The sequence below is a fragment of the Scophthalmus maximus genome, chromosome 14, assembly GCF_022379125.1.
Source record: "Scophthalmus maximus strain ysfricsl-2021 chromosome 14, ASM2237912v1, whole genome shotgun sequence".
Taxonomy (NCBI): Eukaryota; Metazoa; Chordata; class Actinopteri; order Pleuronectiformes; family Scophthalmidae; genus Scophthalmus; species Scophthalmus maximus.
The window spans coordinates 18,902,537-18,923,975 of record NC_061528.1 but is presented as its reverse complement, the minus strand read 5'-3'; the positions used below and the strand labels follow the sequence as shown (position 1 = coordinate 18,923,975).

The 21,439-nt window shown below is 42.1% G+C and overlaps 1 protein-coding gene across 1 annotated transcript in view; it reads left to right on the top strand.

Annotated features, from left to right (window-relative positions):
- The window catches only part of col5a2a (collagen, type V, alpha 2a), a 36,077-nt gene extending 14,638 nt beyond the window's left edge, over window positions 1-21,439 (top strand). Inside the window, exons 2-54 of the mRNA XM_035651357.2 lie at window positions 2,518-2,739; window positions 3,012-3,031; window positions 3,151-3,183; window positions 3,304-3,336; window positions 3,590-3,643; window positions 4,591-4,683; window positions 5,074-5,145; window positions 6,029-6,073; window positions 6,200-6,253; window positions 6,454-6,507; window positions 6,990-7,043; window positions 7,182-7,235; window positions 7,412-7,465; window positions 7,596-7,640; window positions 7,831-7,884; window positions 7,987-8,031; window positions 8,258-8,311; window positions 8,509-8,607; window positions 8,822-8,866; window positions 8,950-9,048; window positions 9,145-9,198; window positions 9,381-9,488; window positions 9,876-9,929; window positions 10,054-10,152; window positions 10,253-10,306; window positions 10,450-10,548; window positions 10,645-10,698; window positions 10,974-11,027; window positions 11,213-11,266; window positions 11,404-11,457; window positions 11,615-11,659; window positions 11,733-11,831; window positions 11,919-12,026; window positions 12,166-12,219; window positions 12,461-12,514; window positions 12,820-12,873; window positions 12,987-13,040; window positions 13,137-13,244; window positions 13,481-13,534; window positions 13,721-13,774; window positions 14,658-14,819; window positions 15,567-15,674; window positions 15,882-15,989; window positions 16,082-16,135; window positions 16,212-16,319; window positions 16,560-16,613; window positions 16,838-16,945; window positions 17,675-17,728; window positions 17,869-17,976; window positions 18,084-18,390; window positions 18,829-19,010; window positions 19,117-19,359; window positions 20,458-21,439. Coding sequence (XP_035507250.1) covers window positions 2,518-2,739; window positions 3,012-3,031; window positions 3,151-3,183; window positions 3,304-3,336; window positions 3,590-3,643; window positions 4,591-4,683; window positions 5,074-5,145; window positions 6,029-6,073; window positions 6,200-6,253; window positions 6,454-6,507; window positions 6,990-7,043; window positions 7,182-7,235; window positions 7,412-7,465; window positions 7,596-7,640; window positions 7,831-7,884; window positions 7,987-8,031; window positions 8,258-8,311; window positions 8,509-8,607; window positions 8,822-8,866; window positions 8,950-9,048; window positions 9,145-9,198; window positions 9,381-9,488; window positions 9,876-9,929; window positions 10,054-10,152; window positions 10,253-10,306; window positions 10,450-10,548; window positions 10,645-10,698; window positions 10,974-11,027; window positions 11,213-11,266; window positions 11,404-11,457; window positions 11,615-11,659; window positions 11,733-11,831; window positions 11,919-12,026; window positions 12,166-12,219; window positions 12,461-12,514; window positions 12,820-12,873; window positions 12,987-13,040; window positions 13,137-13,244; window positions 13,481-13,534; window positions 13,721-13,774; window positions 14,658-14,819; window positions 15,567-15,674; window positions 15,882-15,989; window positions 16,082-16,135; window positions 16,212-16,319; window positions 16,560-16,613; window positions 16,838-16,945; window positions 17,675-17,728; window positions 17,869-17,976; window positions 18,084-18,390; window positions 18,829-19,010; window positions 19,117-19,359; window positions 20,458-20,604 — 4,394 coding nt within the window. The 3' untranslated portion in view covers window positions 20,605-21,439. The remainder of the gene's footprint in view (window positions 1-2,517; window positions 2,740-3,011; window positions 3,032-3,150; window positions 3,184-3,303; window positions 3,337-3,589; window positions 3,644-4,590; window positions 4,684-5,073; window positions 5,146-6,028; window positions 6,074-6,199; window positions 6,254-6,453; window positions 6,508-6,989; window positions 7,044-7,181; window positions 7,236-7,411; window positions 7,466-7,595; window positions 7,641-7,830; window positions 7,885-7,986; window positions 8,032-8,257; window positions 8,312-8,508; window positions 8,608-8,821; window positions 8,867-8,949; window positions 9,049-9,144; window positions 9,199-9,380; window positions 9,489-9,875; window positions 9,930-10,053; window positions 10,153-10,252; window positions 10,307-10,449; window positions 10,549-10,644; window positions 10,699-10,973; window positions 11,028-11,212; window positions 11,267-11,403; window positions 11,458-11,614; window positions 11,660-11,732; window positions 11,832-11,918; window positions 12,027-12,165; window positions 12,220-12,460; window positions 12,515-12,819; window positions 12,874-12,986; window positions 13,041-13,136; window positions 13,245-13,480; window positions 13,535-13,720; window positions 13,775-14,657; window positions 14,820-15,566; window positions 15,675-15,881; window positions 15,990-16,081; window positions 16,136-16,211; window positions 16,320-16,559; window positions 16,614-16,837; window positions 16,946-17,674; window positions 17,729-17,868; window positions 17,977-18,083; window positions 18,391-18,828; window positions 19,011-19,116; window positions 19,360-20,457) is intronic.

Genomic DNA, 21,439 nt, shown 5'->3' with positions numbered 1-21,439 from the left:
TGTGGCATCCTGTGTGTGGGTGGATGCGACTTTGTGTTCATACTTATTTTAATGTGAGTCAAAACGAAGGCTAGATAATAATACCAGAATGCTTTGAATCTCAATATATGGAGACCTTTCTGGGATGGACAGTTTCCCAAACAAGTATCAATAGGCATTTTTATTTCAGTTAAAAAACTAGATTTATACTTCTGGTCTTGGTTTGAATCCTGGTTTGGCCAGAACCTTTCCATCTAGAGTTTGTATGTTCTCCCCTTGTATGCGTGGGTTTTCTTCCTCCCACAGTCCATAGACATGCCGATTGGGCTGAGGCAAATCAGAGACTAAACTAACCATGGTTGTGAATGGTTGTTTGTCTCTGTATGTTGGCACGGTGATCGGATAGTGACATGTCCAGGGTGTAGACTCTCTCGCCCAGTGTCAGCTGGGATTTTCCAGTCCACCCGCATAAGGGGTTTAGAGAAAAGATGGGTGGATGGATTTCCTTAATATTCTTCTTGCAATAGATATATTTGGGCATGAATGAGAGAGGAGGAAAGAAAACTGAATTAACAACAATAAGTAGGAAAAAGAAATGTTGTCTTTGGGTTTTACCTAAATCACTGCCAACCATTTTTGTGAGATTAGATGTAATGATCTTAAAAGTGTCTGATAACATGGTGCTTTCTTAAAAAATCCAAGCCTCGAGTTTCCTTTAATTAGACGACGTCCCAATGAGGTCTTGTTTAAATGTGATTTAACACTCATCCTTTATCTGCATTGATTTTTTTCTGATGCTGTACCGTCTTGATGTTTCTTGTCAGATTCATCAGGTTTTACACCTTGACATCATTACTGCACATTAGGCCTATGGATACCATTGAAATGAACAGCCCAAGTGTCCATGGCTGATATTTTATTGTATTTTATTTAGAAATCAATCAGTTCATTAAAGATTCAGTGGGGTGTGGAGGGCACATTACTGTCTACCACACCATATTTTTGTACCAACGGTGGGCACAAAAGTTGTCTAAATTAAGTAAATTATCAATGATCTATACAAAACTGTTAACCTCGAAATAATGTCTCAGTTATATTATATGAACGCTTGTTTGCTCACACTTGACACTATAACTTCTTTTTACTGGGTAAAAATACTTTCTGTCTCATGCTTGTTTAAAATAAATATGAATATGGAATTGGGTCATGTTACAACATGAAATCTTGATGCGGCCGCATCAGCAAATCTGCACTTTTACCTGACAGTTGCTGTGAAGTTGACTTTTCCTTGGAAGTGTTCACTGTAGACTTAGGTGTCGTGCAGCCATTTTTCTCCACAGGTGTGAGACTATATTCTCCTACGCCTTGATGTGAATACAACATTATATCAACCGTCATCAGATGTCAGGTTTCGCTCTGCAACTTTTTGCTTTCAGTAGCTGACCAACCTGACTCACCTGTGGTCTTAGGCTCAGAGGTGCCACCTGCTGTTCATAATATGAACAGGTAGAGGTGTCAGAGTCTCCTCTCTGCAGGCCAGACAGATGTGCGCTCACATCATAAAACACTAGGATCCCATTTAATAGCCTGACCCCCCCCCCCCCCCCCCCCCCCCCAACCACACACACAAACTGGGGGTCTCCCACTACAATCACGTGTCATATATATGCATTTATATAAGAAGTGGAATAAAATAAACATAATTTTAGCATTTATGATTATCTTCCCACTTGTTTTAATTTTTGAATGTTTTGGTCTGCTTAAAGTTAAAGGCACCATGGGCCATATTATGTTCAGTTATATCAGTATAAAGTCAACTTTCAAACCAAAGTGTTCAACGAGACACCTGGGAAAGACAGTCGCTTCGTTGGTGGGTGCAGGTTTTGTCTTTTGAACATGTGTCAAGATTTAGAGACACTTCCTGTGGAGGAAATGATCTCATATCTAATGGGTGGAGACTCCAGACCTGTTTTCTCTGGGTCTTTGTGCAGAATATTACACTCTGAAATGCATGGTGCATACAGAGTGTACATGTTGTTGTTGTTTGGCTGTTTGCTGTATACAGCCTTGCATGTCTATTGTAAAACCCTGCAGTGTTACCGCACAGGATAATAGCTCAGCAGCTGATCCTCCTGAGGCAGCTGCTCCAAGGAAAAATAAATAGTTTAATTTCCTGAGGCTGATGGGATATGTTGGGGCTGACATCAGCCCCCTTTCCCCCTTGATGGAAAACAGGGCTATTAGAAGATGGGTGGAAGATTGGTTACTTTTTATTTGCCTGTTTAAATGATTAAAAAACATTGTGGTTTGTTCTTTGTGATCTGTATGGACTCAAAAGGTACATTTTGACTTATCTTGGTTAATGTCTTGGTTTAATAGTGTATTCCTCAAAAGGATGATAATTGAGAACAGGTTTTCTTGGCGGAACCCTTTGTGGGAATGAAATTCCAATCCATTAGTTGTTTTTTTTTTCCTTTTTCTTTTAATTGAACTGACTGATAAACTGATAAACTAAAAAGTGTCCACTGTGTTTTCCAGGAGATGACGTGAGCTGTACGGCCGATGGCCAGGTGTACACAAACAGGGACATCTGGAAGCCAGAGCCATGCCGGATCTGCGTTTGTGACAACGGTCAGGTGCTGTGCGATGAAATCCAGTGCGATGAGCTGACCAATTGTGAGAAGGTGGTCATCCCAGACGGCGAGTGCTGCCCCATCTGCCAGACTGATTCATCCACTGGTGGCGGGACGGGCACTTTCGGTGAGTGAGCGGTCGCCCTCGGCGGTTTACCCAAGGGAACGGACGTCAATTGACAACTTCATTTGCTCACACACCCTCATTAAAACACAACGGTTCAGAGCAAAGTCAAGAGCATGACCCTGAAAACACTTTGTCAAAAACAATGAACAAACGTCTGCCATTATCAGGCTGAGTGACATCAGATCAATTGCGTTAATTGACTTGTATGTCTATGTTTCCCTTGTCTGATCTCCATAATGATGACAAACTTCTATGCTTTTTCCTCAATGTAGGTGGAGACAGGATCTACAAGGTTGGTCACAGTTTTATGACATTTGGATATTTCTGCTTTATCATATTTTTCAGCGATGTCATTACAACCTTGTGATATATGTTTAAAAAGGGTCTCTATATTTCTGTCTGTTTATCCAGGGTCAGAAGGGTGAACCTGGGGATGTCCCACTTGTGAGTGCCTGCTAATTCCTCACTTTTGACACTGGCTTTTGATTAATTAGAAAAAAAAGGCTGGAGGATCTAACTGTTTCTTTTGTTGTTGTTGTTGTTTTTTTAATCATTTCCCTGCAGGTCACTGGTATTAGAGGCCGCCCTGGACCTATGGTGAGACTCTCCATCTTGTCAGGATATCAGCAGTTTTTTAAAAACGCTTCCCAGTTTCAGGATGAACGTTCAACTACCTGAACTGACACTAGATGGCATAAGAGGACAGTTACCTCCTGCGTAACTTCACCTTGAGAGACGTCTACACATCTGTGCAGTCGTCTAAACCACTGTGACATTTGAAGCAGCACTGTGACAAACAGTATATTGTAATGGTGTGATCGCAATGTCTTATTTTTATTGTTTACAATAGGGACCTCCCGGCTCTCCAGGAGACAGAGGACCGCGTGGAAACAAAGGAAGGCCTGTATGTCACATCCACAATTCTCCGCAGAAACAAAAAGCAGAACAGAAAGTGTCAGTGGATAAAATGACTTCCTATTGCCAAAGTAGGCTGATCAAATGGTAAACTTTACTATGGGGTATTTAGAGGACATATGTCCGGTACACAACGTGATAACCCATACTATTTTTGGAGAGTGCTGAGTTTAATGGCCTAATTTATAGTGCAATCATGAACTTGTCCTGAAATCTCTGTGTAGTTAATTTCAGCAGTAATATTGGCTATTACGTTTCTTGGCCCTGTCACTTAATAATGCAGACTGACATAAGCATAATTGTATATATTAAATGAACAAATGTAAAGGGTAAATATAGCCTCATGTCCCTATCGACCTTCTGAAACTCCCTCAATGCTCTTAGTTTGAGCTTTTCACATGACATCTGGACTCTTGAATATACTGAGGTCATGAGAATGACGGTTACTCCTCAGACTGGTCAAACTAAAAAAACAATGATGAATAAAAAAATACGTATTTTCAGCTGAAGGGCAAGAGGCTAACAGTCAGAATGTAATGTGATCTGGGAAGTTGATGTGTAATGTGCTTACTAAGCAAAAATGTAGCAGGTTGATGAATGATCGTGCCCCTCCAGAGTCGCAATCCGGTTGAGGGAAGCATTTTAGTGTGATTTATTAATACATAACCGTTGGTTTCCCTCCTGCACAGCTACAGAAGTTAATCAGCATCATTTGTATCAAACTGGATCCGCCATACATCACAACTAAAGCAACTGACTGATTAATCAAATCTATATTTTCAGTTCTTAAACTCACAAAATAAAAAATAACAAATGTATTCATTAATACAACAGAAACAGAAAATAAGTACCACAAAACAATGATTCTGTGTTAGACAAAGCATAGTAATGAAATGGTTTGTGACTCAGCAGTGATTCTCTCCCTCGACTCTCTAGGGCCTGCGGGGTTCTGCGGGTTATGATGGAGAGCCTGGTGTGCCGGGTCAGCCTGGCGAAGCAGGACCTCCAGGACATCCAGCACACCCAGGAGTGAGTTGTGCAGGGAGTTGTGCACTTTACCTACAGTTCATGCATGCAAGGAGAGTCAACAGAAGAAACAATGATCCCAAAGGATGTCGGATTATTACTCACATTCACACCTCAGAACAAACATAAGAAGCCTCCACTACCATTCCAATGATGCTATCCACCACTGTGCATGTTGGGATTATGGGTAAATCATGCACAATACACAAGGGGCCATATTCATATACTAAAGGATAACTCTACATTATTTTTAATTAATTAACTATGTGTATAGTGTATTATATAATTATTGTTGTATGTCATTTGCACCCAGGTTTGCTTTTCATTTACTCCTGTTTGTCTCACTGGTGAATGGCAAACACATGAGCTAAAGGCTGTCTGCTTCACCTGCAGGGTCTGGGGTCCCAGATGGCTTCAGGTTTTGATGGGAAATCGGCACCACAAGGCATGTTAACTGGCTCAAGGGTAAGACGATGTCAACACAATATGAACCAACCTGATTTGTCAGTGTCTTTTAATCCACTTGTCCAAGCACTGCACATCTTGTCAAATTAGCTTTTTATTCTGTGTTGGAAAATGTATCTTTTTTTCTTTCCTTTTGAAGCTTGGGTAAAGAAGTGTGGCAATTAAGAACATCCTGAGTGTTACAAATGTGTGCACTGACTGCCAGCAGTGGCAGAAGAGGGGGTTTAATATGTTGTTCAGGTTGTAAAACATTTTGACAACCAGCATTTTGTAATTTCGATTTTTTTAAATATATCATCAAGATCAAAAGTACGAGACAATTAGCAAATCACACTTTATAAGACGCAAAACAGATTCTAAGCCTAAATATGTCACATGTTGAAATTTGTGGAATTTCATTCTCTGCATTTATGGTAGAGCATGTATTGATTGAACAGAGCATTTATGTTGAAAAGCTGAGAATATTTTTTTAATTCATATCTTTTTTGGGGGGGGGGGAATTCAGCATTTAAGTGAATAATACAAGTGTGGCAAATACATATTCATCTTAGTTTGGCAGTTTTTTTTTTGCACTAAATATTATTATTAAATTGTTATATCAGATACAGAGAAAAAAAGCAAAAGCATAATATCAGCCATTGGCCGCGGTGCTCTCTAAATATTGGCATTAGCATCAGTCGGCCACTAATACACAACCACACTGCTTTGTCAGACATTTGAAACCAGTCCACGCCTCTGTATCTGAGTCACTGTGAAGCAGAGGAAGTAGAGTAGAGTAGACTATTTATTTGTCTCTGTGCAAACACATTTATTTATTTTGTCTTCTTAGGAAGATTAGGTTGAATTGTTTTCCTTGTTTGATTTTGCTTCATGTTTGTTTTAGGGAGAATCAGGAGCGCGAGGACCTCCCGGACCTAGCGGCTCGCCTGTAAGTCCACAAAATCTTCAACTTGTTCAGACACAATAACTGCTCATTATACTCCAGCGACAGCTTATCATCACGTCATTTGCTCGCTGTTTTGAAATGTTTTATTGTTTCCTTCCCTCCTGTAAGGGTCAAGCTGGACAACAGGGGCCACCTGGAGAGGTTGGAGATCCAGGACATATGGTATAACATTATTCTTCCTTAATTATGATCAAATCTGATACACTTGTACATTTGCAATATTCTTCATGTGATTTGCATGATTTTGGTCTGCTCCCTGCTTGGAAGTGCAAAAGCGAACTTGCTATATAGATGATATTTGGATTACACTGAATATAGATTTTATTACTGTGAGTTTTGGTAATGGTGTTTGTGTGTTTCAGGGTCAATCTGGCCAAAGGGGACCTGAGGGCCCTCCAGGGAAACCAGGTGAAGATGTAAGTCAGCACTGGCCTCTTGGTCTGTCATGACATGTTAAACTCGGGGAGACAAATTTATACAACTTAAAGAGGAGGATGCCGCATCTGCAATGAGCTGAGCTTTAGCAAAACAAGATAAAAGACTCCATGTTGATGGCAGCGTCATGGAAACTGCGTAATGAAAGGATTTGGTCCCTAAAAGAAGCCAAAAATGGTGTTGGTGTTTCAAAACACTAAAAAGCTGCGGGAAGCAAACAGACTGTTCTTTATGTAAAGTACATAAAGAACAGTTTTGATTATATGTTTTTCATCTGTTTAAACAAGAGGCCAAAACCCCTCTGCAGTACATCCAGCTCTGCACCTTCTCCTGAATACCCGGAGCAGGAGGCTTTGTGGTCAACACCCTGCTTTAATAACACAAAGAGAAGAAAGTGATTTGGTGGTGGCATTAATTTCACTTTTACAGCAGCCAAATAAATGTGTCTCATATCCTCAAACAGGGAGAAGCAGGCAAACCAGGAAACTCTGGAGAAGTTGGATTCCCTGGATCGGCGGTAAGCTTCTCTGCCGCTACACACAAGCATCACACAACTGCACAAACTTGCATCACCACAGACATGTACAGTAGTTTAAATGCTTCTTGTGTATGAATCCTCAGCAGATATAACTGATGTTCATGTCACATGTTGTAGGGTGCTAGAGGATTTCCTGGTACTCCTGGGCCTCCTGGACTGAAGGGTCACAGAGTGAGTACAAGTTGTCTGACACATTCATGGATAATTTCTAGAATACACTTTATTTCACAATTAAATATTTCATTTTGCTTCAACGTGCTGGTTAAGAATACATATCAGTATCACTTAGCTCAGCTCTGCATTCACAGCCAAAAGAACAGGTTTGTTTTTCTTCTTCTCGTCAATAGGGCCACGGTGGAATAATTGGGCAAAAAGGTGAAACTGGAACTGTCGGATCCAAGGTATAAATAAAATAAAATAAAAATGTTTGTCTTTTTCAGTCAGTTTGACAGGGCCTGTAAAGTGTTGTATGATGTAGGATTGCTGTCTTACTGTAACTGAACTAATGTGTTTTCTCTGGGGGTTTTTTAGGGCGCCACAGGGCCCCCTGGTTCAATGGGAGGACCCGGACCAATGGTAGGTTATACTCTGAAAGTTAACGTTCCCCATGCTTTATTTTGTAAGGTATCCATAGACACATAATTTGCCTGGGGCAGCCCATATGGATGACACAGTTATCTTAAATGAGACAAGACTGTATCCAGAGTACTGTAAATAACCTTCTGAACCGGGCAAGCTGTAATGTATTACTGTCTGTCTGTCACAGGGTCCTGCTGGGATGCCAGGTGAGAGAGGACGCTCTGGACCCGGCGGTATAGCGGTAAGGATGACATCACTATGCTACAGTGACAGTTTTTCTCTTAAATGTCGCGAATATCCATGTGGTTGGCTATTTGTAAAAAAAGACTTCATTGTCTTTCAGGGTAAACGTGGGCCACCTGGGAATATTGGAAAACCTGGTCCGATGGTAAGTCAGCATTCACACTGTCGCAGATTTATTTTACACTTCGATGACAGTGTGTTACTGAAAATATTTAATCATTATACTGGCCCAGCCATGTAAATTCCACATGAGGTTGTGATGCTCACAAGGCAGCTGGACTCTCCTACTCTCTTGTCCCTGGACAAACAGTATGTTTGTAGACTTATGGTTCATTATTAAAGTCAGACTTTCTCTGCTGTTTCTTTAACAGGGTCCCCTGGGTCTCAATGGCCCCGCGGGATATCCAGGAACACCAGGAATGAAGGCAAGTACAGAGAAACCGTCTTTCACTTTCTGCTTTAATTATCTAACAATAAAGAGTAAATAATTGGTTGTCTGTGTTCTATGACTTGTATGACTCATTACCAGAAGCATATAAAAAGACTGTCAATAAATTCAAAGCCAAACGTGTCAGTGTCACATTTCTGTCTGTTCATTGTACCTGGTGATTGTTTTCCAAAGGGACAACCTGGCCCCACAGGAGTCCGGGGACCCGAAGGCCCACAGGGACAGAGAGGAGAGACGGGTCATCTGGGTCGAGCTGGTCCAGTTGGCCTCCAGGTTAATTTCTTACCTTGTTCATACTGACACATCACATACAGCAACATCATTGGAACGATTTTTTTTAATGAAGAAACTTTTTGATCTGCTGTGATGGTGGATTGGTAATTGTTTCACAGCGTAGCTCGTCTAGCTTGACTCAGAACTAAACATCTCGCCACACTGCTCAGTGCACTAATGTCATGATCTAACAAGAGAACTTTTGTGCCCAAAGGGACCCATGGGTACGGATGGTGGCCCAGGTGCCAAAGGACCAGTGGTGTGTACTCGATTTAAACATAGCATATATTTTTATGATACGAATGCGTTAAGGTCACATGTAACATGAGAAACTATTCACAGGGTAATCTTGGACCACAAGGTCCAGGCGGCCATGCTGGACCTTTTGGCCCACCAGGACCTCAGGGGAGCACCGGTCAGCCTGGTATCAAAGGACAACTGGTAAACTGGCTATGAATTTTTTAAAAGCTCTTGCTATCCACCACTGGAATTTTTGAAAATCCTTACTAAACATTTATTTTCATGTTTGTGTTACAGGGAGATGTTGGTGTAGCAGGATTTAAAGGAGAGGCTGGACCCAAAGGGGAACTTGTAAGCTCCAAATCTGCTCTATGAGACAAAGTATCATTTGTATGAGTTATAAATACAAGTCAAATCAAATACTTTTGGGGAATAGACCTCTTTATACAATGTTATACATTATTAGGAAGCCTATGTGTAAGACTCAACCTTTTGGTTTCAAGCATATTCTGGCTGGTGTGTCAATTTTCTAGGGTCCACCAGGCTCCCAGGGTGTGCTTGGACCTCAGGGTGAGGAAGGAAAGCGAGGAACACGTGGAGACTCCGGGTCTGTCGGACCTTCTGGTCCAGTTGGTGAGAGAGTAAGTCAGTATCCTGCCTCGTACTGTAACATTCATCAGTGACAAAGCTGCACTTTGGGGGCAGCACTGTAGTGTGTGACATTGGAAATTAGTCCGACATTGGAAATCAGTCCAACAATTAGGCTAACTGGAGAGTCTGAATCTGCCATAGACTGTGACTGCCCTCACAATTAACCTGCACAAAAAAAAGCTAGTGTAAAAGACAAATGGTTTTCCATGATGCATTCCACAGGATTAGTTTTCTACACACATTTAGATGCAATAATTTCTACTTAGGGAAGATCTTTTCTCCGCTGATCCACGTTAAATACAGTTGTGACTTACCTTTTACGTGAGGCTCCAACTATAGATATGATGCAGACTGTAACTTGTTGACGTTTTTCACAGGGATCTCCCGGTAACAGAGGATTCCCTGGTGCTGACGGGCTCCCAGGACCTAAGGTACAATACGTTTTAGACTTACGGTTTTTAGAATTTCAGTATGGAAAAATATGTATGTAACAAGAACAAATGATCAAACATTAACAAAAAATGGTATTTACTATCTATATTATTTTTTCTAAAGGGTGCTCAAGGAGATCGTGGCACATCTGGACCTGGAGGGCCAAAAGGTTCTCTAGGAGACCCTGGCCGTACAGGAGAACCTGGTCTGCCAGGTGCAAGGGTAACACTGCATTTTATTTTTGAGCGAGAATATCTGTTAATTCATTATATCCGTCATTATACTCATTACTTACATTTTTTTTCAATCTTTTTTTCTCAAGGGTCTTACTGGTACTCCTGGAGTCCAGGGGGCAGAGGGCAAGCCAGGACCGCTGGTAGGTCACAGTGCTTAAACACAAATTAGTCGTTGGACATGGAATGTACAATGTGTTGTAATAACATCACTTCAAGTTAGCTATAAGCTTATGACAAATAATCAGTGATGGTTAAGTCAAAGTATGGTTTGCTTCTCATTAAGGGTGCCCCAGGTGAGGACGGTCGTCCAGGCCCTGCAGGGTCCATTGGAAACCGAGGCCCCGCAGGAATCATGGGAGTCCCAGGCCCCAAGGGCTTCAATGTAAGGCGGAGAGTCACCGAAAACTTTGAATATACAGTCAGTGTGATAATCAGTCACTTTATCGTCCTCATTCTAAAATACCTTTTACTTTAAAAGGGTGACCCAGGAAAGACAGGTGAACAAGGATCTGCAGGAGTGGCAGGTCAAAGAGTGAGTACTGTTAATCAATGAAAAAATTGTTTGCTACACTTTTCAATCTTTCATATGTGAGAGCATGAGAACAGCAAAGATATAGTTTATAACTACAAACTGATGGCATGTTCTGTCTCTTCAACTGGCTTCAATAAAGTTGTAATTATTACATTTCTTATTCCTTTTTTATACTATCATTCTTTTATCTAGATTCTACAAAAAAATGGTGACACCATTATGGGATCAAGCAGTATGTGCAGTGGGCAGGTTTTTGACAGTCACTTTGTTTTCAGGGTCCTCCAGGAAAAGATGGAGAAGTTGGCCCTGCTGGTCCCCCCGGGCCATCTGTAAGTGTCTGCTTTCTCTTTTACATTAATTGCATTTTTAATTTTATTTCTGCTAGTACAAGTGACTGAGAAATTCAGTTTGAGATTGCTTTTAGCAATGAAAAGTGCTCTATAAATGAAATGTATTATTATTATTATTATTATTATTATTATTAATAATAAAAATGAATGTTTTTTTCTCACAGGGTGTTGCAGGAGACAGAGGAGAGCAAGGACCTCCAGGTGTGAATGGTTTCCAGGTACGCAATTGTGTTTGGCTTGTAATAACAATATGCGAAAGTTGCAAAACAAGCTCATGAACACAGACCTGACCTGGCTAAAAAAAAAATATTTAAAAATGATTAGATTGTGTTTAACTGTCTTATGTGTCCTTTAGGGTCTGCCTGGAAACCAAGGCCCCCCTGGAGAATCTGGAAAACCAGGAGATCTTGTGAGTGAGCCAGACGCTTTAAATCCTGCTTTGAGCATCATCACATATCACTACATTAATACATTAATGGTGCTCAATTGTCCCAGCCCATGTTGAATCGTTTGATTTCATATATGATAGGGATCAGGACTCATACCACTGTTTTTTTGACTTTCAGGGTATTCCCGGAGAGCTCGGTGCTGTGGGTCAAACTGGACCGAGGGTACGTGGCTTTCTACAATCTCACGAAGATGGTGACTCTGAACTTCCCGAGACTGATGATATTATTTCTACAGGGGGAGCGTGGAATTCCTGGGGAGAGAGGAGACTTGGGCTCAACTGGTCTCCAGGGACCTAAAGGAATCCCTGGTGCACCTGGTCCAGATGGGCCAAAGGTACTATTACAGTAGCACAACCATTGACTAACCCCCCAAAAAACCCCAAAAAAACTAAAGACTAACCTTTGGTGTTTGTCACTGAAGGGAAGCCCGGGTCCCCCTGGTGCACTTGGTGATGCAGGTCCTCCAGGTCTTCAGGGAATGCCTGGAGAGAGGGGCATCTCTGGCCCTCCAGGGCCTAAAGGTGACAGAGTAAGTTTGTCATCATCCACTTCTTATGTTGTTAATTCTTACATGTAATATATGCTTCATAGACAGCATACAAAATAACATTACAAAAGATATCTTGAATGAAAATGTTTTGAAAATGTCTTTTTGCACGTGTCTATAGGGAGCAGTTGGTGAGAAAGGATCAGAGGGTACACCTGGAAATGACGGCGCAAGGGTAAGAAAAACATCTTTCACTCACTAACACACACAGACACACACACACACAGTCTCAGCTTAACCATAAACAATGGAGTTCAATTAACATTTGTAAGGCTAAAAAAATCCACAACTGAAGATGTGTCAGCAATAAGTCGAGACTTGTCACAGCTTGTTCGAAGAAATGTGTCCCCTGACATGAACGTACAGGTTAAATGCAATGAGCCACACCTCCAACCACATTTCTTTTCTGTCACCAGGGGGCCCCAGGTCCTGTCGGCCCGGTAGGATCTGCAGGACCCAGTGGAGAGAAGGTACAGATTTTCCTTCTCTTTTTTATGCGCTTCACAGAAGCTGCTATTCACATTAAAATTGATTCAAGGTTATGGCTGCAGGATGTGATGTTGTTTTCAGGAAAGTGTTCAGGTTCCCAGGATGACCACTGAGCCGCTCATCCTTGTTATTTTCTTATGTTCTTGGCTGTATCGGAAAGCGTCTGCCAGCTTGAAGCACAGTCTTTGCTTTTTCACAAACATAAAAATACTGGTTTTATGAAAGACCACAGTTTCACTAAATTATTGTAGAAAATTTAGTCAGTAAACCTGTGACATCTTTGCAGGGAGAGCCTGGACCCAAAGGACCAGCTGGACCTCTAGGATCCAGAGGAGGGCCTGTGAGTTGACGTGGCTTTTGTCATAAACTTGTACATTAAGTCTGTTTTGGCCTTGTTTATTTGCGCTGCATTGTATAAAGTATTAATTCTTATCTATAAATCTTATACAACAGGGAGGAAGAGGTGACCCTGGCCCGATTGGTTCTGTTGGTTTTGCTGGACCCCCTGTAAGTTGTTAAAAACGCTCTCAGCTTTAAAACGGTTTATTTCAGGCTTATCTATTGAATTTTATCTATTTTCCCAACATTACCTACACTTTACAGGGTCCCGACGGTCAACCTGGAGTCAAGGGGGAGCCTGGAGAACCAGGCCAGAAAGGAGATGCTGGATCACCAGGACCTCAAGGGTTGTCCGGAGCTCACGGACCTCCTGTGAGTAGTATAAAAATACATATACAGAGTATATAAAGAAAACTCTCAGCAAATTATGTTAAAAGTGGTTGTTCTTTCACATTTTTTTACAGTTAGCAATTTGATATCCTAAAAAAATGTCATTAGTCGTCTTTATGCTTCTGTTTGGTCCATTTTTAAAGTTTTTGGTGTTAGCTTTCAGGATTTGTGTACATGCTGCTGATAAGTGCGTCTCTGATCAAGTGTTGTTGTTTCAGGGGCCCGTTGGTGTTGCTGGACTGAAAGGTGGAAGAGGAACACAGGGTGCACCAGTAAGATAATTTCATAATTACGGGTGAATTATTACAAGGTGAAATTAGATGAGCACAGGAAGAGCATCACTCATCTTCACTTCATCTTATGAAGATTTGACTGATTGTCAAACAGTAGCTGTTGCTTTCTGTAATAAAACGTACAAATCAGTATCTGAGCACCATGTGTCATGTCTCTGCTCCCAGGGTCCCACTGGCTTCCCTGGATCTGCAGGACGAGTCGGACCACCAGGCCCAACTGTAAGTGCCGTTCTCTCTGTGAATGAAAACACATTCAGCGATCATATTAATCCAAACATAGATAAATAACTGATGTCCATGCACTGCACGGGAACTGATAGTGAAGTAAAACCATGTGTGGACAGAAATTTTCAGTAAAATATAGGATATGAAAATAAGCTTTGAACTGTTGTCTTTACTGTAAACAACAGCAGTTACTAACATGAATACTGACTTATTGACGTTTTCTTAAGAGAATCTAAAGGAGATATCATCGCTCTGCACTGTTGTGTGTCTCTTTTAAAATAAGAACACAAACATTGTTCAGTTGAAGCTTATGAAAAAATAGGGACAGATACCTTACTGGAGAACGAAAAGACCTGTCTCACAATATATCATCTTTTATAGGTTTTAAGAAACATTCGACTACAGCATAATTGACTATTTGCCAAATAAATGATTATATTGACCAACTAGGAAAAAAACAACCTTATTGAAGTCTTCACACTTAACTGATATTTGTCATGGTGCACATAAGATCCTGGATCCCAAGAAACGTGGGCCTCTTCACAACATCTGTGATGCATTAGCATGATGATTTTCTCATTCCTCAGTTACTCACATTCCAACACACACAGAGCTAAAAACTACTTTCTGAAAGCCCATAGTAATCATGAGAGGAACTGATAATAAGACAAGAAATGACAAGAACTGACTCATAATTGTTTAACTTTCACAGGTTTCAGACCTGTATCAACAAATAACATTGTTATTTACTGTAGCTACCTTAAAGTATAGTCTGAGTCTTAAAAAAATTAAACAATGAGCTGTGTACAGTGCCTACATGTATTTGTTCTGAATGCGATGTGACTGCATGTCTCATAACTGTAACCCCTCCTGCCAGGGTCCAGTTGGAGAAGCCGGACCCCTTGGTCCTCCAGGAAAAGAGGGACCTCATGGTCTTCGTGGAGACCATGGATCCCCTGGAAGACAAGGAGAGCGAGGTCCGTCTGGACCACCTGGCAGCCCAGGAGACAAAGGAGACTCTGGGGAGGACGGACCCACGGTAAACCCAATGAGACCACACATTACAATTTCTAAATTGGAATATTGTGAGATAAAAAGTCTTACTAAGAATATTTGAATTGATGGAACGCAGATTTCACTCTCTGCTGCTGCTGCAGTAAAATAGTAAATTACGTTTTTATTGATTTGAGCACACTGTTTTTATTTTAAGTGCCTGATCATTACTGTGGGGCATATTGATCACTCCAAAAACAAATTAATTTGAAATTCGATTGGCTCTCAGTGGAGCGCATATCTCTACCAAGGCCAAACAATCCTGCACACGCCTCTCTAGCTCTTATAATCGAGAAACGTCATCTCATAATCTGCACCAAATTGTACAAAGTCAGATCTCCACACCATACATATGTCTGATTTTTACATCAATTTGTGGCAAATGCGGAAAAACGCTGTCCCAATTTAAAAACCATGATGAAAAATACTAACACCAAAAATGTATTGTTTTCTTCCTTTGTCCAAGTCCCATCCCTCCAAAAGGTTTGCTGCAGATTGGTTCTGGACGTTTTGCTTAATTTTGCTGACAATTACATAAACAAATCAACAAACAGTCTCTAGTGGGGATATACGTTTCTTGGCGGAGCCTATAATTTGTGTGGTTGTTGGTTTTAGTGCCAAGTAGACATATCAAGTTGGGAGACACAAGTTGACTCAGTACCAAAGCTGTAACAAGTGAATTCTGTCAGTGTTTGATCTAAATGTTGTGTGTGTGTGCTGATCTTTGCTTCAGGGTCCTGACGGTCCTCCAGGCCCAGCTGGAACCACTGGCCAGAGAGGCATTGTGGGTCTTCCAGGTCAGAGAGGAGAGCGTGGAATGCCAGGCCTTCCAGGACCAGGGGTCGGTATCTCCGATGTCCTCATTCTACCGCACACAAGCTTCTGTCTTCATGACATACACAACACTGAGTTGAACATGTAGCCTGCCAGTTCATGTCAATGCCCCGACAATCTATAGCCTATACGAAATGTGTCTTTTGATAAGTTTGCGGTGGGTGGAATGGTTCTCAAAGTGCTGCGTCTAGAGTTTCCCGTTTGTTTTTCTCAGGGTCCACCAGGAAAACAGGGATCCACGGGACCATCTGGAGAGAAAGGCCCCCCAGGTCCAGTTGGTTCTCCTGGTGCTAATGGACCTCGTGGTGATCCTGGTCCTGATGTAAGTGCAAGTTTTAAATCGGCCATGATTCACACGTTACCCCCATTAAGTTCTTCTCTAACGTTGTCGTGTTGTTTTCGTGTGCTCTTCAGGGCCCTTCTGGATCTGACGGCCCACCAGGCAAGGATGGTCTTCTTGGACAAAGAGTAAGTGACAAGGAAAATTGAACGCTACGTAACTGTTTTTCATATTTCAAGTGACTAACGGGTGTAAAATCTCTAGGGAGCCCAAGGAGATTCTGGTCCAGAAGGCTTGATCGGTCCACAGGGACTCCCGGGCCCCCCAGGTCCTGTGGGTGCATCGGGTGATGCTGGAAGGCGAGGAGATGCTGTAAGTGGACATCTTTGTCTCTCTCTGTGTTTATGAGCCTGTGTCACTGCCCACCAGGAAGAGAGTGATAACAGATTAACGTACATGAGTGCATTCTGAAGAGACGCTTGATTTTGTTAGAAACGTGACTGGACTTAATATGAAGTGATAGGAATGGTGTGTTTGGGTATAATGAGGAGTTGGAAATCCTCGCCGCTGGTTTTTCCCTGAGGGCCTGATCATGATCTGACTCATTTGCAGGGCTCGAGAGGACCTGTCGGCCCACCTGGCTCTGCTGGAAAGAGAGGATTAGTGGTGAGTATCCAATATCCAACTCCGAACATCTTGATCGTGTGAAATATGGTCTCTATTTTTCTCGCCTGTTGAATCCTCTTGTTGTATTGTTTGTTTTTCTAAATTACATTTTTTTTCTGATATATTTAAGATGAACATTAACAGCTGATTTTCTCCCAGGACAAAAAGGAAAACGTGGCCCTTTCAAAGCAAATACCAAATGTGTTGGATCTTTCTCAATTTAGGGACCCCAAGGACCAAGAGGAGATAATGGTGACCTGGGTGATCATGGAGAGCGAGGACAGAAGGGGCATCGAGGTTTCACTGGTTTGCAGGGTCTTCCCGGACCTCCGGTAAGTCAGAGCGATGCTCAGTGATGAGAGCATGTTGTCAGAAGCTTCAACCAACACACCCAGTGCTTGTACTGCAGTCACAAAATCTCTCCATTGATCACATTGAATGCCAACACAGGAGCAGGCAACAAGTGATTTCAGCCGAGAATTATCTTCTGCCAACACTGATCTCGGGTTTGTTCCTCGTAGAGAAATCTGTCTCTGCTGTGTTGGTCCATTCACTGTGTGACAATAGGAAGATTGACTGATGGCACATTTAAAGGGACACACTAGAGAGTCACCTGCAGTGCACTGTGTCATAAAGGTGCAGTAGTGTGTGAACCTAAGGTGCAGCCCAACATTGTAACAGTATCATACTGGAAATGTTTCATCAGAACAGTGCAGTAGTTCAGGACATACTCCAATACAGTGATTAAAGCAGTAAACAACTCAGTAACAACTCAAGTATTGTTGCTAGTACACAACATATTGCATTTATATGTGTTATTATAGTTCAGAATTTATACAAAGTTATTATACGTTAAGAATTTGACCCTCAAAATGTCAGGAAGTTAACATGTGGAGTATTCATTTCCTCTCTTGCAAATTAGAAAGCAGTTAAGCATATTCCTTTTGTTGCATCTGAACAGTGGAAAGAAATGCTTTGAACGGAGTACACAGATATCTGATTGTATTTACAGCTGTTGTATTTACAGCAGAAAGAGACTGAAGAATATTTATTTCTCTAAGGGAACAACAGGTGAACAAGGAACTTCTGGAATTGTTGGACCAAGCGGTGCAAGGGTAAAATTCCTACATTTATGAGTTATGATAATATAATGTTATTATATGCACTTCTTGATTTCCTGCTGAGATTCATTTTGGAATCAAACTCCTAATAATGAGGAAAAAAGCTAACGAGTCGTAATTATGATGTGACTCAGGGGCCTCCTGGACCTGTTGGGCCTCCTGGAAAGGAAGGATACATTGGACAGCCGGGGCCCATGGGACCTCCAGGAACACGTGGACTCGGTGGAGAAATCGGGCCAGAGGTATCGTGTCATTATACAATGCACAGAGAAGGATCTTACTGTATGCATAGTATGTTGACGTGATGAAAGACAGTTGAGTTAGTAAAAAAAAAAAAATTAATTCACAGGGCCCTCCGGGAGAGCCCGGACCTGCAGGTCCTCCCGGTCCACCAGGACCTCCCACGGCCGCCATGGACGACCTGTACGGCCCTCAGGATTACGACTCCGGCCCTCCCCCTCCCCCTGAGTTCAGTGAGGACGAGGCTCTGCCCAACAGCAACTCCACCGCCTCATTTGCTGTGGACCCCAGCGTCCAGGCCACGCTGAAGGCCCTCAACAGTCAGCTTGGCAGCATGAAGAGCCCAGACGGCAGCAGGAAACACCCCGCCAGGACCTGCGATGACCTGAAGCGATGCTACCCCATGAAGAAGAGTGGTGAGTTGATGGTGGTGGTGATTTTCAAACTGCTCTGAAAGGTCTGTCTGTCCCACTTTGAATTTGTTGAGCATGACAGACAGGTTCTTGTTTTCTACACGAAACAAAACTGCAGTACACAGAGAATGACAAAGAAGTCTCACTGTGTAATATACATTTAAATTCCAACCTTCTTCTCCACCCTTTTCCTCTAGTTTATGATATTATAATCTCATCTTCTTCCTACTGCTTCTTTCTGATACGATTAATGTAGAATCTTGTCAGGGCACAATGTCTCCGAGCTGTGAAATTAAGCTGCTAGCATGTAATGTAGCATGTAATATCACTGGTTTATTTTACCACAGCGGCTGTAGAACGAATCAACACTGTGGCTCAAATCGTCTGCTACATGTTCCACAGTTCAGAGTCTTACTTCCTCCTGATTGTTCCGTTATGCAGGCGAGTACTGGGTGGATCCAAACCAAGGCAGTGCTGAGGACGCCATCAAAGTGCACTGCAACATGGACACGGGAGAGACCTGCATCTCCGCCAACCCATCCAACATACCTCGTAAAGCGTGGTGGAGCTCTTCAAGGAACAAGCCTGTGTGGTTCGGAGCGGACATCAACAGGGGAACGCATGTGAGCACTTACATTCTGATGGCGGGAGAGCGAGAGTTGCAGGGAAGTGAATGTAAAAGCTGTCAAAGACTTTATATTGTACTGATTGTTTCATTTTTGTCCCCAGTTCATGTACGGCAACAAAGATCAGCCAGCGAACTCCGTCACAGTGCAGATGACCTTCATCCGCCTCCTGTCCAAAGAGGCATCCCAGACCATCACCTACCACTGCAAGAACTCTGTGGGCTATAAGGACGAGAAGATGGGCAACCTCAAGAAAGCTGTGATCCTCAAAGGCTCCAACGATCTGGAGCTGAAGGCAGAGGGCAACAACCGCTTCAGATACACAGTGGTGGAGGACTCCTGCTCTGTAAGTTCCCACGTTTTACTCATGGCATTTCTCTTGTTACACACAGATAAAGCTGGTCGATTCTATATTTCTCTTTCCCCCCCCTATTTAGCCCATGAAATGAACCAATTCAGCATTAGTTAGTCTGTCTCTCAATAAAAAGTGTCATAATGTATCATGATTAAATGTTTATTCCTCGGGGATTCAAATATCTGGGAAGTGTAGTTTGCAGATTTCATTTTAAGCTGCTGTCATCAATAGTTTTATTTAAACAACAGATCAAATTGAAATGATCCCTCAACTCTGCAGTTCCCCTTTTACGTTATTGTCTTTCACCTCATTGATTGATTGGTTTGATTGATTGATTGTTTCAGAAAGCCCGACTCTACTGTGCTGGTTCAGTCTTAATGCTCTCTGATGGTCACGGACACATAGTAACAATTATCTGACACTACATACATTTTTATCTGAGTCAATGATTGAACATTGCGTGTGAAACACCATCATCATTGACCATCAAAGAGGACAGATGTTTTCCTCAGGAGTTAGTGGAGATCAAAAAAAGCTGAAAGAATAGGGAATGCTGGATTTTCAGGTTGACGCGAATGACTCAAGTCCAAATAAATGCTAACGTTACTCAGTGAACTCCATGCTAGCATGCTACAAGCATCCATCTTAGCTAACATCTCGATAATGCGTCCATGTTGTGTTGCCCCGAATGGCCAAGAAACGTATTCACTCAGGTTTATGTTGCATTTTATAAACACTTTTTTAGCCACAGATTAATACGCACTTGCTGCATTAATGAGAAACTTTGACGGGAGTACTGGATCCAAATAAACTTTAGTGTGTGTGTCCATGGTAAAGGAGTAACATCAGTAAGCCAGTGCAACAGTCCGGCTCACTGTGCAGGCCGTCATTGGAGAGCTCAGACAGGTTTTGTTCGACTCGTCCACATGAGATTAATCTTCGTCAGATGCAGTAAAGCAGCATCCAGCTCCACGAAAAACGGACATAAAAGTAGTTCCGCATTTTATTGAGATGTTTTGCTCTTTACTGAAGAAAGAAACCGAACGACTGAGACACTGACTTGAGTTTGTGTTTGTCTCCCCTCCACAGCAAGCCAATGGCAACTGGGGCAAGACAGTGTTTGAGTACAGGACACAGAAAACAGCAAGACTTCCTATTGTGGATCTTGCCCCCGTGGACATTGGAGGCCCCGATCAAGAGTTCGGCATCGACATCGGGCCCGTGTGCTTCTTGTAAGAGCGATAGCTGGGATGCGTCGAGGACAATCCTGAGACTGTTGAACTGACAGCTGACACGCTCAGCCACGTTGTACATACAAGTACTGAGAACTACTCCGGCCCTGTGGCAAGATATTTATTATGCCTTTTTGACCAAGTTCAAGACATCGACGATTTGTAAGTTAGAAGAATGTTTGGAATTGATATAAAACAATTTGGGTAAAAATCAGAATCATTCCTCTGTCTTTTTGTGTATGTTTGACTTTAAGCTTCATGCATGGCCTCATTGGGTCCAATGATCGTATTTTTTGACTATTTTTTCACAATTCACATTGCCAAAAGATTTAGGAATATAAAAGCTTTAACGTTTTAATTGTAACTGCTGTTTATAGGCCCAGAAAAACCCCACTGAAGCTATGTCAGATGTCCCGCCATGACTAGTTTTTACAGATTTTTTCTTTTTTCATTTTAAATGTCCGAATATGAAAACAATTTTGTGGTGCTATTGAGGAAACACAAACAGCTGATGATGCACTCGCCAGCTTGGCTATTTTCTCAAGACAGTTTTAATGGAACCACTGTCTGTATCCAGTTATTTTAAACTCTGTACCGATCACGTAGGACATTAAAGACGCATTAAGACTGTCGATTCCTCAGTGTTAGCTACCTCGTCACCGTAACTGAGAAAACGATGACACTACGTGTAAATCTTTTTTTTTTTAATTTTAATTTTCACAGGTGCTTTTCTGTAAGTGGTGTGATCTTTGTGCACGTCTCCCGGCTGCGCGGTACAGGGCAGGGTTTGGGGGATGCCAATAAAGATCTTTCTGTCATCGATGGAGAGATGAATGAGG